Genomic DNA, 16,625 nt, shown 5'->3' with positions numbered 1-16,625 from the left:
AGTTCCTCTTGGCTGCAGTTGGATCAAAATGCCGAACTCTCAGCTCCTCCTACAGCACCATGTCTGCCTATTTGCTACCATGCTCCTACTATGATGTCAATGGACTGAACTTCTGAACCTGTAAGCCAGCCACAATTAAATGTTGCCTTTTATAAGAGTTTCCTTGGTCATGGTGTCTCTTCACAGCAGTGAAACCCAAACTAATATGTCGACATAGACTTATGTGTATGAATGAACCTATGGGGGCCAGAGAGTAGAATGTAATGGTGTGGATGTGCTTGGACCATGGGAAGTAGCATTATTTGGAAGTGTGGCCTTGTTAGAGTAGGTGTGGCCTTGTTAGAAGTGTGTCAACGTGTAGGCAGACTCTGGAGGGCTCAAATGCTCAATCTCTATCCAGTACTGAAAAGTCTCCTCCTGGCTGCCTGCAGAAGAGTCTTCTCCTGGCTGCCTTTGGATCAAGATATAGAACTCTTAGCTCCTCCAGCACTAAGTCTGCCTGGAAACCACCATGCTTCCTTCAATGTTGATAAAAGACTAAAATTCTAAAAATGTAAGCCAGATCCATGTTGTCTTTTATAAGAGTTGCCTCACTCATCTTGTCTCTTCACAGCAATGGAAACCCAAAGACAAAGACATATGTAAAAATCAGGGAGGTCAGGAGTCTGGGTATTGTGGTGGATGCTCTTGGGTATTACCTTGATTGCACCTGGTATCAACTAAAACTCAAACTGCTGGGTACTCTTGTGATGGAGGAGTCTCTTGATGTGATTATTTAAAACAGGAAGACCCTCCCTAGACCTGGGTCATACCTTCTTCTGAAAGACACAGGAAAGAAGGAAATTGTGCTCTTTTATCCTGCCTACCCTCACTCACTCTCCATGGCTAGCTCATCTAATTTGTTACTATGGCTGGTAATAAATCTAACTTCATCTGTATTGCACCAGACATGGAAATACCAGCAAGTCTCCAGACACCTTCCAGGACTGTAGCACTCATGGGACAGAGGAAACTTAACAACCTCATGGAGCAACAACTACCCAATCCTTAGCCTTTCCATTATGGGACAATCATTGTTTTACTGTTCAGACATAGCCTGTTAGCCAGTCTAATAACTCTCATAGAAAGATGGATGATAGATAGATAGACAGATAGATAGATAGTTTAATCAATCATTAGATAGATGGATAGATAGATAGATAGATAGATGATAGATGATAGATAGACAGACAGACATGATAGATACTTAAATAGATGATAATACACATATACATAAATACTTGATGGATAGATACATAGACAATGGATACATATATACATATACACATACATGAGAGAGATGAGGGATAGAGAGAGGCATATATATAGACAGACTGATGGATTGATTGATTAATTGATTGATTGATTGATTGATTCTGAAAATACTGTTCCTTTAGAGAATGCTTACTAATACAGGCATTGCTTTGATTCTTCTTATGAGATTTCATGAGAAACATATGGAAACCTGAGGCCAATGTTCAGAAACATGCAGCTCAGGGGCCATGGGCTGAGAAGGCCTCTGCCTAGACAGAAGCTGGAGGAAAAGTATGCTAAGAAAGAGCATGAGAAAAAACCATTAAAAAAAGAGAGAGAAAAAAAAACTCATGAAGGTGTGTGACTGTGGCCTGTAGAATAAAGAAACCTAGATAATACTATGTGAAGTAAAGGCACAAGACACCAAAGATCACACACTATGTGATTCTGTTTACCTGAGCCATACATACTAGGCAAGTCTGTAGACATAGAAATCAGACCTTATATAGAGTCCACTAGCACAGATCACAGATCATGGAGAGCTGATAAGTGGAGACTTGGACTGTTGGGAGGAAGAGGGAAGTGACTCAGCATGAGTTGTGGACTCCAGAAATCAAAACAGACAGTTGATTGCTTTCTCCAGCGCCATTCCCAGGGAAGAAGAACATGCCTTGGAGCTTTGGAGAACAACAGTAGAAGGAAGGGTGTGAGCAGCTACCAATGGCCTGGTTTCCAGCAGCTCTCTTAGAGGCACAAAGATAGAGCCATTCTCAACATAAGTGGTGACACCTGGCTCCCTCACCCCAATTAGCGGGCTAAGAAGTAGATCTGGTGTGCTGGAGGTATTTTTCCAATACCACTCTCTTTGGGAGTGAGGTCAATGTCCTTTGGAGCAACAGGGCTTGCCACAGAGAAGTTCTGGAGAATGGTTGTGAAGAAAATGAACAATTCGTTGCGGGCAATGCTTTCACCAAGACAAATGCGCTTTCCTGTGGGCACAGAAAATAATCCAGGTGAGCACCCATCCATTGTATAGCCTTTGGATTGTCACATCCCTAAACCCATTTAGACATCCCTGTCCAATGCACTAAACAACAAGGACTTTGACTATCACCCTGCAATTCAAATAAGAATGTTAAGAGGATTTTATAGGCAAATGGAACTAAAAAATACCATCTGAGTGAGATAACCCAGACCCAAAAGCTCATGTGCAGTATGTACTCACTGATTAGTGGATATTAGGCACAAAGTACAGGAGGATAGCAACTATGTACCCCAAACACCCAAAGAAGCTAAACAAGAGAAAGGCCCAAGTGAGGAGGTTTGAATCTCGCTTAGACAGGGGAATAAAATAGTCATAGAAAGAAAGAGGGAACTGGGTAGGAGATGGCATGGCAAGGATAATGGGGGGGGGTGTCAAGATCATTTAAAGCAAAAAAGAAGAGGGGACCAGGAGAATAAATGGAAATTTGCAGCTGCTGGGAGTGGGGTGGCACATGGGGAATCTCTAGGAAATCTCAGAGACCTGGGATGGGGGAGGTCCCCAGAGGCTATAGGGGTGACTTTAGCTGAGACTCATAGCTATGGGGATGTGGAAACTAAAGACTCCACCTCCTGTAGCAAGGTAGGACCCAAGTGGATGGATAAAGAAACCAAGCCACCCACAAACTTTTGATCAAAAATTTGTCCTGTCTGAAAGAACTGCAGGGACAAAGATAGAGTTGAAACTGAGAGACCAGCCAAGCAATAATCAGCCCCATCATTCCAAGGACAAACACCAATCCCTGACACTATTAATAATACTCTGTTATGCTTTCAAACAGGAGCCTAGCATAGGTGTCCTCTGAAAGGCTCCACCCAGCAGCTGACTAAAACAGATATACCCACAGCCAAATATTGATGGGGCTTGGAGATCTTTAAGGAACAGTTGGGATAAGGATTAAAGGCACTGAAGGGGATAAGAACTCCACAAGAAAATAAACAGAGTCGATGAACCAGGACCTTTGGGCACTCTAAGAGACTGAACCACCAACCAAAGAACATACGTGGCTTGACCTAGCCCCATTACACACTCAGAAGTAATGATGTGCAGCTCAGTCTTATGTGAGTCACCAAACAACTGGATCAGAAGCTGTCCCTTAAGCTGTTGCCTGACTATGGAATCCATTCCCCAACAGGGCTGTTTGTCTGGCCTCAATGGGAGAGGATGTGCCTAACCCTGCAAAGACTTGATGCTTCAGGAGACACCAAGGGGGCCCACCATCCTAGAGAAGAAAGGGAGGTGGTAAGTCTCTTGTGTGTTTCTGTACTTGTAGGGGAGGCATTGTTTAGGATATAAATAAATAAATAAAATTCTCAAACATTAAAAAAACTGGTGCAAGGACCAGTGCCTTAGCATGGGCAGGAGCTTTCCATCAGTCCTGAGGACATGAGTTTAATACCCTGGACCCACATGATGGAAAGAGAGAACCAACCCCACAAGCTATACTCCAACATAAATACATATCAGAGCACACATGTATGCACATGAATCACATATCTAATAAATAAATCATAAAATGAAGTGCTAATTGTTGGTGGATGTTTCATGGTCACTTTTGACAGATTTGTAATTTTTGTTAGATTATCAGAGTCCTTGCTCCAGAACTGTAATAACCTTATTGTGGGTTGCACTGATGCTGTTTGTATTCTGATGTTAATTCTGCTTCCTCAAGAGGGGCTGCCTCAGCCGGGCAGTGGTGGCACACACCTTTAATCCCAGCACTTGGGAGGCAGAGGCAGGCAGATTTCTGAGTTTGAGGCCATCCTGGTCTACAGAGTGAGTTCCAGGACAGCAGGGATATTCATAGAACCCCCCCCCCAAAAAAAGAGGGACTGCCCCCAATAAAGAGTAGATAACACATTCAGATGATTGCATGTGAATCTTCTCTACATTCTAACTGGTTAAATAAAGGCTAGAACCTGTGATTGGGCAGCAGAAGGGAAAGGTGGGACTCAAGGTCTTAGAGAGTGGGAAAAGAAGGAGAAACGATGGAGGAAGAAGAGGTAGAAGAGAATATGGAGCAGGAGCACATAGCCTAGAGAAGCTGAAAGTGGCGAGGGTCCTCATAGCTGGGGAATAAAATAGTATATTGATAGATCTGCCCAATCTAGGTATATAGATTATAAATATAATAACTGGGTTGTGTGGTTTTTATATGGGCTTATTGGGGTAAAAAATTACCACAATATAACCCAATTAGAATAGGTATAGAATATGTTTATGTACACATTATAAATACAACATCTCCAGTGTCCCTCATTTTTCATATGAGGAGATTGATAACCATCTCATAGTACTGTCCTGAGGTTAGAGGTACTGTTTAGAAAGAATCCTATATAAGCTTGACATGGAAGTGCATGCCAGTATTCCCAGAACTTGGCAGACTGAGGCAGGAAGATGATGTGTTCCAAATACTCTAGACTACAGAAAAAGTCCTATGTGTCTCGCATCTTTCTCTGTCCCCTCTGTCACTCATGCCCCTCTCTATCTCTCTGCCACTTTTCTTCGTCACCTTGATATTAATGAACTTGATCATTATAGTTCAGAAATACAATTGTTCAGACCATTGAGAATGGGCAGGTACATGTGATAAGTGTTCTGTGGCTCCCACTGTGTTATCAGAGACATAAGTATCCCTTGCTGGTTTATAAACTAAGGCATGGAGCACCATGGAGCAATGGGAGCCTGAAAGGTCATACACAGGCACCACAGCCTGCCCTGTACCTTAGTTATTCTTAGCTGCAACTGTCTGGAACCTCCAGGTACTAGAGGGATTTCCAAGCAACTCCTGTGCCCTCCATGTTATAGCAAAATTGTGCCTGTATGGGAGTATTTAGAAAAAGAACTTCATACCTTTGGCCATCTATTTTCCATAATTTAGGTGACATAAGCTTAGAAATTTGTGGAATAGCCCTCTGAGATGGTTCTTCTATAAATAGTTTTGTGACCTAGATTTTTCCTAAATAGTTAAATGATTAATATCACTCTAAACATAGTGTTCTCATGTCTGGGGCTGACAATTTGGACACCTTCCATTGTTCTTTGGCTCTATTATTCTTTTAGTTTGTTTACCCCCTTGTTCGCTCACTTGTGTCCCACAGCAGTCTACCTGAACCTGTGTCTATACCTATCATTACTATGTGTCTTTCTTTTTTTTTTAAATTATTTTCCTCGTTTACATTTTCAATGCTATCCCAAAGGTCCCCCATACCCACCCCCCCAATCCCCTACCCACCCACTCCCCCTTTTTGGGCCTGGCGTTCCCCTGTACTGGGGCATATAAAGTTTGCAAGTCCAATGGGCCTCTCTTTGCAGTGATGGCCGACTAGGCCATCTTTTGATACATATGCAGCTAAAGACAAGAGCTCTCGGGTACTGGTTAGTTCATATTGTTGTTCCACCTATAGGGTTGCAGTTCCCTTTAGCTCCTCCACTTCACTCCAGTCAGAATGGCAAAGATCAAAAACTCAGGTGACAGCAGATGCTGGCGAGGATGTGGAGAAAGGGGAACACTCCTCCGTTGTTGGTGGGATTGCAAGCTTGTACAACCACTCTGGAAATCAGTCTGGCGGTTCCTCAGAAAATTGGACATAGTACTACTGGACGATCCTGCAATACCTCTCCTGGGCATATATCCAGATGTCCCAACCGGTAAGAAGGACACATGCTCCACTATGTTCATAGCAGCCTTGTTTATAATAGCCAGAAGCTGGAAAGAACCCAGATGCCCCTCAACAGAGGAATGGATACAGAAAATGTGGTACATTTACACAATGGAATACTACTCAGCTATTTAAAAAAATGAATTTATGAAATTCCTAGGCAAATGGATGGACCTGGAGGGTATCATCCTGAGTGAAGTAACCAAATCACAAAGGAACTCGCACAATATATACTCACTGATAAGTGAATATTAGCCCAGAAACTTAGGATACCCAAGATATAAGATACAACTTGCCAAACGCATGAAATTCAAGAAGAACAAAGACCAAAGTGTGGACACTTTACCATTTCTTAGAAATGGGAACAAAACACCCATAGAAGGAGTTACAGAGACAAAATTTGGAGCTGTGACGAAAGGATGGACCATCTAGTGATTGCCATATGCAGGGATCCATCCCATAATCAGCTTCCAAATGCTGACACCATTGCATACACTAGCAAGATTTCGCTGAAAGGACTGTGTCTTTCTCTCTATTCTTTTTGGCCTGCTTTTCCTAAATGCTCTAGCTATCATCCTAACCTCTTCACCTTCTCTGTCTAACTATAATTTCTGATACATTCTTTCCTTGTATTTCTCTTACATCCCTTTTCCTCCGCATCTCTGTCTTGCTAAACGTAGAGTGTTATACAGACAATTCAGTTTTATCTCACTGCTCCACATGTTGCCAACACTGAAGATGAAGTAAGGCCATTATACCAAACAGAGCCAGGAGAAGGGCTGAGTCCAGGATCACTGAAATCACTTACATTCAAGACTACACAATTCTTTCCTGAGACATGGCTGAGCCTAAGACATCTCAGCAATGGATGAGGTCAGAGAGGCTCACCAGGAAAGGACCTCCTAGAATGCATCAGGGAGAGGCTGGAGGTATAGAAACTTTAGAAGATAATTTGCTTGGCAAACACAGAGCCTTGGTTTTCATCCCTAGGATGAGGGTGAAAGGGATGTGAGGTCTGGGGGCAACTTAAGGTGTGAGAATTGTTTCTAGAACATCCTTTTCTCCAAAAAAAAAAAAAAAACAGCATAGCTAAAACAATCCTGAACAATAAAAGAACTTCTGGAGGCATCATCATCATAATCTCAAGCAGTAATACAAAGCAATAGTAATAAAAAAGAATGCATTGTGTTGGTGTAGAAATAGAATAGGTTGATCATTGGAATTGAATCAAAGACCTAGAAATAAATCCACACACCTACTGACACTTGATTTTTGACAAAGGCAAAACCATACAATGGGAAAAGAAAGCATCTTTAACAAATGACTCTGGTCTAATTGGATATCTGCATGTAGAACAATGCAAATAGATCCATATCTATCATCTTGCACAAAACTCAAGTCCAATTGGATCAAAGACCTCAACATAAAATCTGATACACTGAATATCTTGGAATTGAAAGAGGTAACCTTGAACGTCTTGATACAGGAGATTATTTCCTAGTCAGACCACCAATTGTTTAAGCTCTCAGATCAACAATTGGTAAATGGGACTTCATAAAACTGAAAAGTTTCTATAAAGCAAAGGACACTTTCAATAGGACAAAATAGCCACCAACAAATTGTGAAAAGGTCTTCACAAACCCTACAACTAACAGAGGACTAATATCCAAAATATATAAATAACTCAAGAAGTTACACACCAACAGCCCAAATAACCCAATTAAAAATGGGATACAGAGCTAACCAGAGAATTCACAACAGAGGAATCTTGAATGACTAAGAAACACTTAAAGAAATGTTCAAAGTCCTTAATCATGTGGAAAATGCAAATCAAAACAACACTGAAATAACACCTTACAACCATCAGAATGGTTAAGATAGAAAACAAAAGGGACAGAACAATCTGTTGAGGATGTGGAGTAAGGAGAACACTCCTCCATTGCTAGTGGGAGTGCAAACTTGTGCAACCACTTTAGAAATCAATTTGGCAGTTCTCAGAAAACTGTGAATAGTTCTGCCTCAAGTCCCAGCTATACCATTCCTGGATATATACCCAAAAGATGCCCCAATACACAGGGACACTTGGTCAGCTATGTTCATAGCAGCTTTATTCACATAACCAGAAACTGGAAACAACTTACATATCCCTCAGCCTAAGAATAGATAAGGAAAATGTACATTTATATAATGTAATAGTATTCAGCTATTAAAAAACAAAGATATTATTAATTTTGCAGGTAAATGAATGGAACTTCAAAATATCATCCTGGGTAAAGTAACCTGGACACAAAAGGACATGAATGGTATGTACCCAATGAAAAGTGGAAATTAGCCATAAAGTACAGGATACCTATGCTACACGCCACAGACTTGAAGAATCTAAATAAGAAGGCAAGCAAAAGCAAGGATGCTCTGATCTCACTTAGAAGGGAGAATAAAAAAGTCATGAGAGGCAGATGGATAGGGGAACTGGATGAGAGAGAACATGGGGCAGATAATGTTGGGGGGGGGGAGTCATTCAGGATCAGGTGTGAGGAAAGATAGGAGAGATGGCCAAATGACCATGAGAATGAATGGAAATCTGCAGCTGACAGGGGGAGGATGCAACTTGGGGCAGCCCAGAGACATAGAATAGGGGGTTCTCCCAAGAATCACTGTGGGGAACCTTCACTGAGACTGACAACAGTGGGGATATGAAACATAGAAGAGCCCACCTCCTGTAGCCAGGCAGGGAAAGCGTAGGGACACCAACACACCTGCAAAACTTGATACCCAAAATTGATCCTGTCTACAAGAAATGCAGGAATGGGTGACAGAACAGAGACTGGGGGAATGATCAAGCAGTAACTGGCCCAACTAGAGACCTATTCCATGGGCAAACACCAATCCCTGACACTATTAATTATACTCTGTTATGTTTGCAGACAGGAGCCTACCAAAGCTGTCCTCTGAGAGGCTCCATCCAGCAGCTGACTGAAACAGATGCAGATATCCACAGCCAAACATTGGACAGAGCTCAGGGACTCTTATGGAAGAATTGAAAACCCTAAAAGGGATAGGAACACCACAGGAAGGTCAACAGAATCAACTAAGCTGAACCCTTGGGGCTCTCAGAGACTAAACTACCAATCAAAGTACATACATAGGCTAGACCTAGCACCAGCCCCTGCACATATGTAGCAGATGTGCATGTTAGACTTCATGTGGGTTCTGAAAAACTGGAGTGCTTGCTAACTCTAAAGCTGTTGCCCCTTTGTGAGATATGGTCTTCTGGCTGGGCTGCCTTTTCTGGCCTCAGTGAGATAGGAGGCACCTAACCCTGCAGAGATGTGCCAGGGTTGGAGGATATTCACAGGGGTCCTAGACCCTCACAGAAAAGAAATGTAGGGAAGGAATGTGGGAGGCATTGTGGAAAGGGAGACCAACCGAGGTGGGCAGAGATTTGGGATATAAAGTGAATAAATTTAAAGAGAGAGAAATGGAGGTGGAAGGTAGAAGGAAGGAAGGAAGGGAGGGAGGGAGGGAGGGAGGGAGGAAGGAAGGAAGGAAGGAAGGAAGGAGGGAGGGAGGGAGGGAGGGAGGGAGGGAGGGAGGGAGGGAGGGAGGGAGGGAGGGAGGGAGGGAGGGAGGGAAGGAGGGAAGGAGGGAAGGAGGGAAGGAGGGAAGGAAGGAAGGAAGGAAGGAAGGAAGGAAGGAAGGAAGGAAGGAAGGAAGGAACCTGAAAACAAAGTTTTAATGTTTATAGCCTATCAAGTCCATCAAACTGACTGAACTTGGCTGAAGGCAACTTCTGTATGTAACAAAATAACCAAACACAATACTCAACTGGACTACACCGTAACCTGAGATTACATTCTTCCAACTAAAGACAAGTCTCAGTCACTCTTGAAGTTGACCAATCCTGTCCTGCCAACTCCTCCCACATGGCCAAGTAAGGCAGAAATTGAGCTGACACCAATCAAGATATCTGCATATACCCAGCTCCCTCTTTTGTATATAGATACAGCCTGCTGACACTGATGGGTGCTGTAATTCTGAACTTTCTCTGGATTGGAATATTATCCAGTATGAATGGATTTCTTTGCTCAAATAAATGTCCTTTTATTATTTTATCTTTCTTGCAACATAACAGGTCAGAGTACACAAACAGGGTTTCTGTTGTTTCTTAAGAAAATGAATTTGCACAGATCTAGTGTGTTGGCTTACAGAGTGTCGCTCTAGGTTCCCCCAGGTACCTAGCAACAGCTTGCAGCAGCATCTGCAGCCATTTCCTGACAGGTGGAAACAAGATGTATCAGTGGCAGTGTATAAAAAGGACTGCTCACTACTCCAGACCCCTTCTCTTTCTTTCCCTCTATTCTACTCACCCTCCTCTTTCTCTGTGTCTGCACATCTTCCCAACTGACTCCTCTTTCTGTCCTTCTTTCTTTCCACCTTTGCACCCATTTCTCTGGCCTTACCCCTTCTCTGGGTCCTCACTCTTCTTTCTTCCCCAAATAAACCTCCCTTATACCAGATCTGTCTCATTGTGTGATTTCTCTGGTGAACACCTTGACACGGCCTGCCAGGTACCCCCTTAGCCCTGCCTGTCACTGAGTTATATTTCATAACGTTGGTGCCAAAAGTCTTGGGAGGCTTTCCTGGTGCTTGTGCTTCTCGGGGGTCTAAGTCACACACCAGGACCCTACATCCAACACAATGCCACCTGCAACAACTATGCTTTATGGCTCACAGATTGCTAGTCACCACATCCACCTTCAACAACTACCTACACATTCATTCTGGTCTTAAATTTTATTTTGTTTTATTTTTACTTATTCACTTTACATCCCACTCTCTGCCCCCCCCCCCGCCACCCCCTCACCTTCTCCTCTTTGTCACCAAGTTGGAAGAAATGAACTTTCAGTGCCCAGCATTCCTTTTATACTTCTCACCTGTCCCTATCCCAACATGCCTGGAGCTTGCAACCTGCCATGTGACTTTACCATCTTAAGATTACCACCCAGGATGAAGCAGCAATTATAGCCAGGTTAGATGGGATTGTTCAGCAAGGCAGCTAGGATACATTCAGTAAACAGGGACCTATTGCTGTTTGTGTCTCAAAGGTTGGGCCTGCCCTCTAGTGTCTGGGAAACGAATCACAGGTCTGTCTCACCTGTGGAGAAGGGCAGAAAAGCTTCACATTTCTTCAGTGCCCCATTGGCATCTAGAAAGTGCTCAGGATTGAACTTGTCTGGTTGTTCAAAGTACTGTGGATCATGTAGAGCTGAACTAAGGACGGGGTACACCTCAGTGTTCTAGGAGACATTACAAGATACAAAGATATTAACAAACCCTGACTCTCATATGGAAAACAGGCAGTCCCTAAGTAAAACAGAATGCAGGGAGAACACAGACCAGATGAGCTTGGTGATTAGAAGCATAGTGTGCTCATGGAGTAGTGATGAGGAATCAAAGCTGGTCTCACCTTGGGGAGCAGGTACCCTCGGAACAGTGTGTCTTTGATGACTTTATGTGGTAGACCAATTGGGACAAGATCTGAAAATCTCTGAATCTCATGGATGACTGCATCTGTGTATGGCATTTTGGTGCGGTCATCAAGAGTTGGTAGCCGGTGTGAGCCGATCACCTGATCAATCTCCTTTTGGACTTTCTCTGCACAGAAAAGGTGGAATGTATACCTGTGTTACTGACTTTGTAGCAATGGTATTGTATTCTAACAGCCAACAACCCAGGAAAAGTGTGCAGTAAGGAGACCCTGCTGAGAAACTGAGAAACTGTCCCACTCTTAAGTGCCTGCCTCTCCATGCCCATGTTTAAAACTATATTAAATCTCTCCTCCATGAGCTTCAACCTCATTTCAGCAGGCTTTCACTAAAAAAAGAGAAAAATAGACAGAAAAGGGCTACTGCACAGGGAGACTTCAGAGCAGTCATGATAAGGAAAGAGTGGAGTGGGGAGAGAGAAGCAGAAGATATTATCACGTTGGCAAATAATTGACTACACACACACACACACACACACACCACAACTTTTCATGAGACTTTATATTAAGAGGTTGAAGCTATGTCCTCAGAAATGTGACAGAGAAGTTGGTATATCAGTAAATTAATCATTCAATAGACACATGTAGAAATGAATACATAAGAAAATCATGGATAAACAAATAAATGGACAGATTCATGAGTTAGTAAACACACTAAGTACTGGATTATGTATTCAACTTGTAAGTCAACAGATGATTCAATTAGTGGATAAGTGGGGGAATGGATAAACAAACAGAAGGGGAAATCAAAGGCCGCTTAGAGAAAGGATTAAGAAATGGAACCTGTTGATAGTAGGAGAAATGAGTGTATGAATGAATTTATGGTCAGTAGTTTATTCAACTCTGGTGATCAAAGGAACAATACTTAGGTTGGTTTGATGAAATAAATAAATGAAATATCCACTTTGGTGGTTAAAAATCAATAAGCACACAAATAATCAGTTGAATTTTAAGTGCTTGACTGGGAGGATTCAAGGTATGCTTCTCTGTGTGTGTGTGAGAGAGAGAGAGAAAGAGAGAGAGAGAGAGAGAGAGAGAGTTCACTCACATGTGCTTTCAAGTGAATGCATGCATCTGTGTGCATACATGTGTGTATTTGTGAATAAATGTTAAGTAGGAAGATATAAGGATGAGTGAGTAAATAGGCCTTTAGCTAGATTGATGATTAGTTGTGTGAGAATGACTGGAGAGGCTGATGACAGGTTCATTGATGGGTGGATAAATAGGTGGGTGAATGAGCAGAATAAATAGACAGATGGAGAGGTAGGTGTATAGAAAGATGAATAATAGATGAATGTAAAGATTGGAGAAAGGCAGAAAAGAGATGGATGGATGGATGGATGGATGGATGGATGGATGGATGGATGGATGGATGGATGGATGGATTGATGGATGGATCTATCGATCAATCAATAGATGGACAGAAGAATGGACAAATTGATGAGTGGGTGAGGGGACAGACAGATGGTTGGATATAACTTTTAGTGATAGGAGAAAATAACAGAAAACTGGTCAGCTGAGTATTCATTCACACACCACCCACCACTGCCTTAGTAGAAGTAGAGCAGATGTAAGTGATCCATGTCTCATTCATCCACACAAATCTCTGCAGGCAAAAGGGAGCTAGAAAATCCCCAACGGTCCACATGTGGCATACCTGTGACATGGGGGTACTTGAGCATGAGCAGGACTCCATAGTGGAGGGTGGCGCTTGTGGTCTCAGTTCCAGCAAAGAAGAGAGAGAGCACAGACATCATGAGGTTCTGGTGATGGAACTCTGTGTTGTGGTTTGACTTCTCCTGGTTCCAGATGGGAAAGAGAAGAGATTGTCAAGATTGGCTTGCAAGATGAACACATTTATGAGCACTGTCATTCTGTTTGTGACTCTCACACTATTTGCACCATTTGGTATTTCTCAGCACTTAATACTGTCCCTTGGTTTCTTCTGTCTTCTTTCTCTCTACTTTGATCTTTGGGGGATTATTGGGTTTTGTCTGCCAGCCTCATTCTTCTGTGGTCTTTCTGCTCTACGCCCTTTATCCTGTGTTTCTTTCCCAGCCATGTGACTTTTCTCCTCCCTATTCATTCACCCTTCTTTACTCTGGTCTTTATTTTCCAGAGGTTCTGCATCTCCTCCACTCTGTTTCTTCCTCTCCTCACCATCCTCTTTCCCCTCCCATCTTTTTCTCTGACCACATCCCTATTCATCACTCTCACCCATCCCCTCTCTCATCCATGCAGGATTAACCTTCTCCATCCTCAGAAGGTAGGTATCAATGTAGTCTCGTGGAGCACTGGGGTCCAAGGTGGCCTTGTGCTTCTCCACACTATGGGCAATGTAGTCGAGGAGTTCCTGCTGTTTTTTGACAATTTGTCTGTGTACACCAGGAAAGTACTTCAGGAATCCAGAGAAGAGCTCAAACATCTGCAAGAAAGAAGGGCCTAGGAGGTGACCTGTAGCTATCAGGTCTCAAGAAGTGGACAGTGCTCTACCACAGTAACTGATTTAATATTTTGGGAGACACCATGACCATGGAATCTCTTTTTTTCTTTTCCTTTTTTATTAGATATTTTCTTTATTTACATTTCAAATGTTATCCCCTCTCCTAGTTGCCCCTCCAAAAGTACCTTATCCCTTCCCTGTGCTCTCCAACCAACCAACTCCTGATACTTGGCCATGGTATTCTCCTATACTGGGTCATAGAACCTTTACAGGACCTCTCCTCCCATTCACCAACTAGGCCATCCTCTGCTACATATGCAGCTAGAATCATGAGTCCCAGCATGTGGTTATTTTTTTATTGGTGGTTTAGTTCCAGGGAGCTCGGGGGGGGGGGGGATTGTTAGTTCATATTGTTGTTCCTCCAAGGGGGCTGCAAACCCCTTCAGCTCCTAGGGTACTTCTCTAGCTGATTGATTGGGGACCCTGTGCAACATCCAATGGATGGCTGTGAGCATCCACTTTTTTTTTTTTTTTAGAAGTTACTCAGCCATTCGGTATTCCTCAGTGGAGAATTCTTTAACTCTGTACCCCATTTTTAGTAGGGTTATTTGTTTTTCTGGTGTCCAACTTCTGGAGTTCTTTATTAGCCCTTTATCAAATTTAGTATTGGTAGAGATCTTTTCCCAACCGGTTGGTTGTGGTTTTGGCTTATTGACAGCATCCTTGGCCTTACAGAACCTTTGCAATTTTATGGGGTCCCTTTTGTCGATTCTTGACCTTATAGCACAAGCCATTGGTGTTCTATTCAGACAAGATGGAGTGCGTTCAGGGTGGTATGGCCGTAGACTGGTATTCTATTCAGGAATTTTCCCCTGTGCCCATATCTTTCAGGCTCTCCCCCACTTTCTCCTCTATAAGTTCAATGTCTGTTTTTTTGGTGGAGTTCCTGGATCCACTTATACTTGAGCTTTGTACAAGGACATAAGAATGGATCAATACCCATTCTCCTACATGCTAACCGCCAAGGCAGTTTTTACAAAAGAGAGATTTAATTGGGATTGGCCTATGGTTTCAGGTTATTTCATTAGTATTCATGGGTAGGAAGCACCCGTGCAGACAGGCAGGCACAGAGGTTAAGGCTTACACCCTGATACATAGGCAAGCAGGAAGAACAAAGGGAAACACTGGGCCTTACATGGGCTTCTGAAACCTCAAAGAACACCCCAGCAACACACTTCCTCTAACAAGAACACACCTGTCTATTCCTGAGTGAAATCTCCTCTCCCCTTTTCCTTAATTTGGGACTCCTGTTTCTTAACTACAGGACTTAAAAGACTTAAAAGATTTAAATACACATCCAAGATATGTTTTTTTTTAATCTGTAACTTCCTTAACTTTACTTCCATCCCTACTCTAGCTGTTCCAACAACTTGAAAGCCATTTACAGACTGTTCCAGGAACTCTCCACCCCCATGATTATCCTTGGAATCTACTTCCTTGTCCAGCCTCACAGACAGTATGTTCGTAATCCCAGATATTCCAGAAGAACCTTAATCATAAATAAACAGCCTGTTCTTCCTAAACTTGACCATCATTCTCTCTTCTTTGGGTCCCTAACAACAATGAACCAGTATCAGCAGGAATTACCCAGAGAGAATGACACCCACTTACCTACCATGCATAGGAATCTTGAATGTCTGAGAAGCAGATAAGAAATGTTCAAAGTGCTTAGTCATCAGGGAAATGCAAATCAAAACAACCCTGAGATTCCATCTCACACCTGTCAGAATGACTAACATAAAAACTCAAGTGATAGCACATGCTGGGGAGGATGTGGAGCCAATACTACTTCATTGCTGATGGGAATGTAAAGTTGTCCAACCACTTTGGAAAACAATTTGGTGATTTCTTAGAACACTGGGAATAAGTCTACCTCAAGAACCAGCTATACCACTCATAGGCATATACCCAAAAGATGTATAAACATCCCACAAAGACACTTGCTCAACCATGTTCATAGCAGCTTTATTCATAATAGACAGAAACTGTAAAAAAAACCTAGATGTCCTCAACTGAAGAATGTATAAAAAAAGTGCAGCCCTTCCGGTCAGCGCCAGCACCAGGGCACCTTGGGCACTGAGTCTGAGGACACCCAAAGGTCCCCACAAGACTCTCCACGGGATCTTAGGACCTCTGGTGGGTGGAACACAACTTCTGCTCCAATCCAATCATGCGGGACCTGAGACAGCATTAATTAAGGAAGCAGAAAACCCGGCCTGACCAGGGTCAAAAGTCCCTTCCAGTCGGCACCAGCACCAAGACACCTTGGGTGTGGAGCCTGCAGACACCCCCAAGGTCCCCAGAAGACTCTCCACAGGATCTTAGGACCTCTGGTGAGTGGAACACAACTTCTGCCAGGAGGCAGGTTCGAACACCAGATATCTGGGCACCTTCAATGCAAGAGGAGAGCATGCCTGCAGAGAGTACTCTGAACACTGAAATTCAGGAGAGAGCTATTCACCCTGGTCTGCTGATAGAGGCTAACAGAATCACGAGAGGAACAAGCTCTAACCAAAGACAACTATAACAACTAACTCCAGAGATTATCAGATGGCAAAAGGCAAACATAAGAATCTTACT

The 16,625-nt window shown here is 42.9% G+C and overlaps 1 protein-coding gene across 2 annotated transcripts in view; it reads right to left on the bottom strand.

Annotated features, from left to right (window-relative positions):
* Positions 1 to 1,723: 1,723 nt before the first annotated feature.
* Positions 1,724 to 16,625, bottom strand: part of Cyp2b9 (cytochrome P450, family 2, subfamily b, polypeptide 9) — a 37,312-nt gene continuing 22,410 nt past the window's right edge. Inside the window, exons 7-11 of one of the 2 annotated variants that reach the window (XM_011250431.3) lie at positions 13,791 to 13,967; positions 13,200 to 13,341; positions 11,465 to 11,652; positions 11,153 to 11,294; positions 1,724 to 2,282 (exon numbers count right to left, since the gene is read on the bottom strand). In XM_011250431.3, the coding sequence (XP_011248733.1) occupies positions 2,101 to 2,282; positions 11,153 to 11,294; positions 11,465 to 11,652; positions 13,200 to 13,341; positions 13,791 to 13,967 (831 nt within the window). In that variant the 3' untranslated portion in view covers positions 1,724 to 2,100. The remainder of the gene's footprint in view (positions 2,283 to 11,152; positions 11,295 to 11,464; positions 11,653 to 13,199; positions 13,342 to 13,790; positions 13,968 to 16,625) is intronic. The other variant, NM_010000.2, reaches the window with a different exon arrangement.

Source organism: Mus musculus, chromosome 7 (genome assembly GCF_000001635.26).
Source record: "Mus musculus strain C57BL/6J chromosome 7, GRCm38.p6 C57BL/6J".
In the NCBI taxonomy this organism is placed as follows: domain Eukaryota; kingdom Metazoa; phylum Chordata; class Mammalia; order Rodentia; family Muridae; genus Mus; species Mus musculus.
This window is presented reverse-complemented; position numbering and strand designations above follow the sequence as displayed.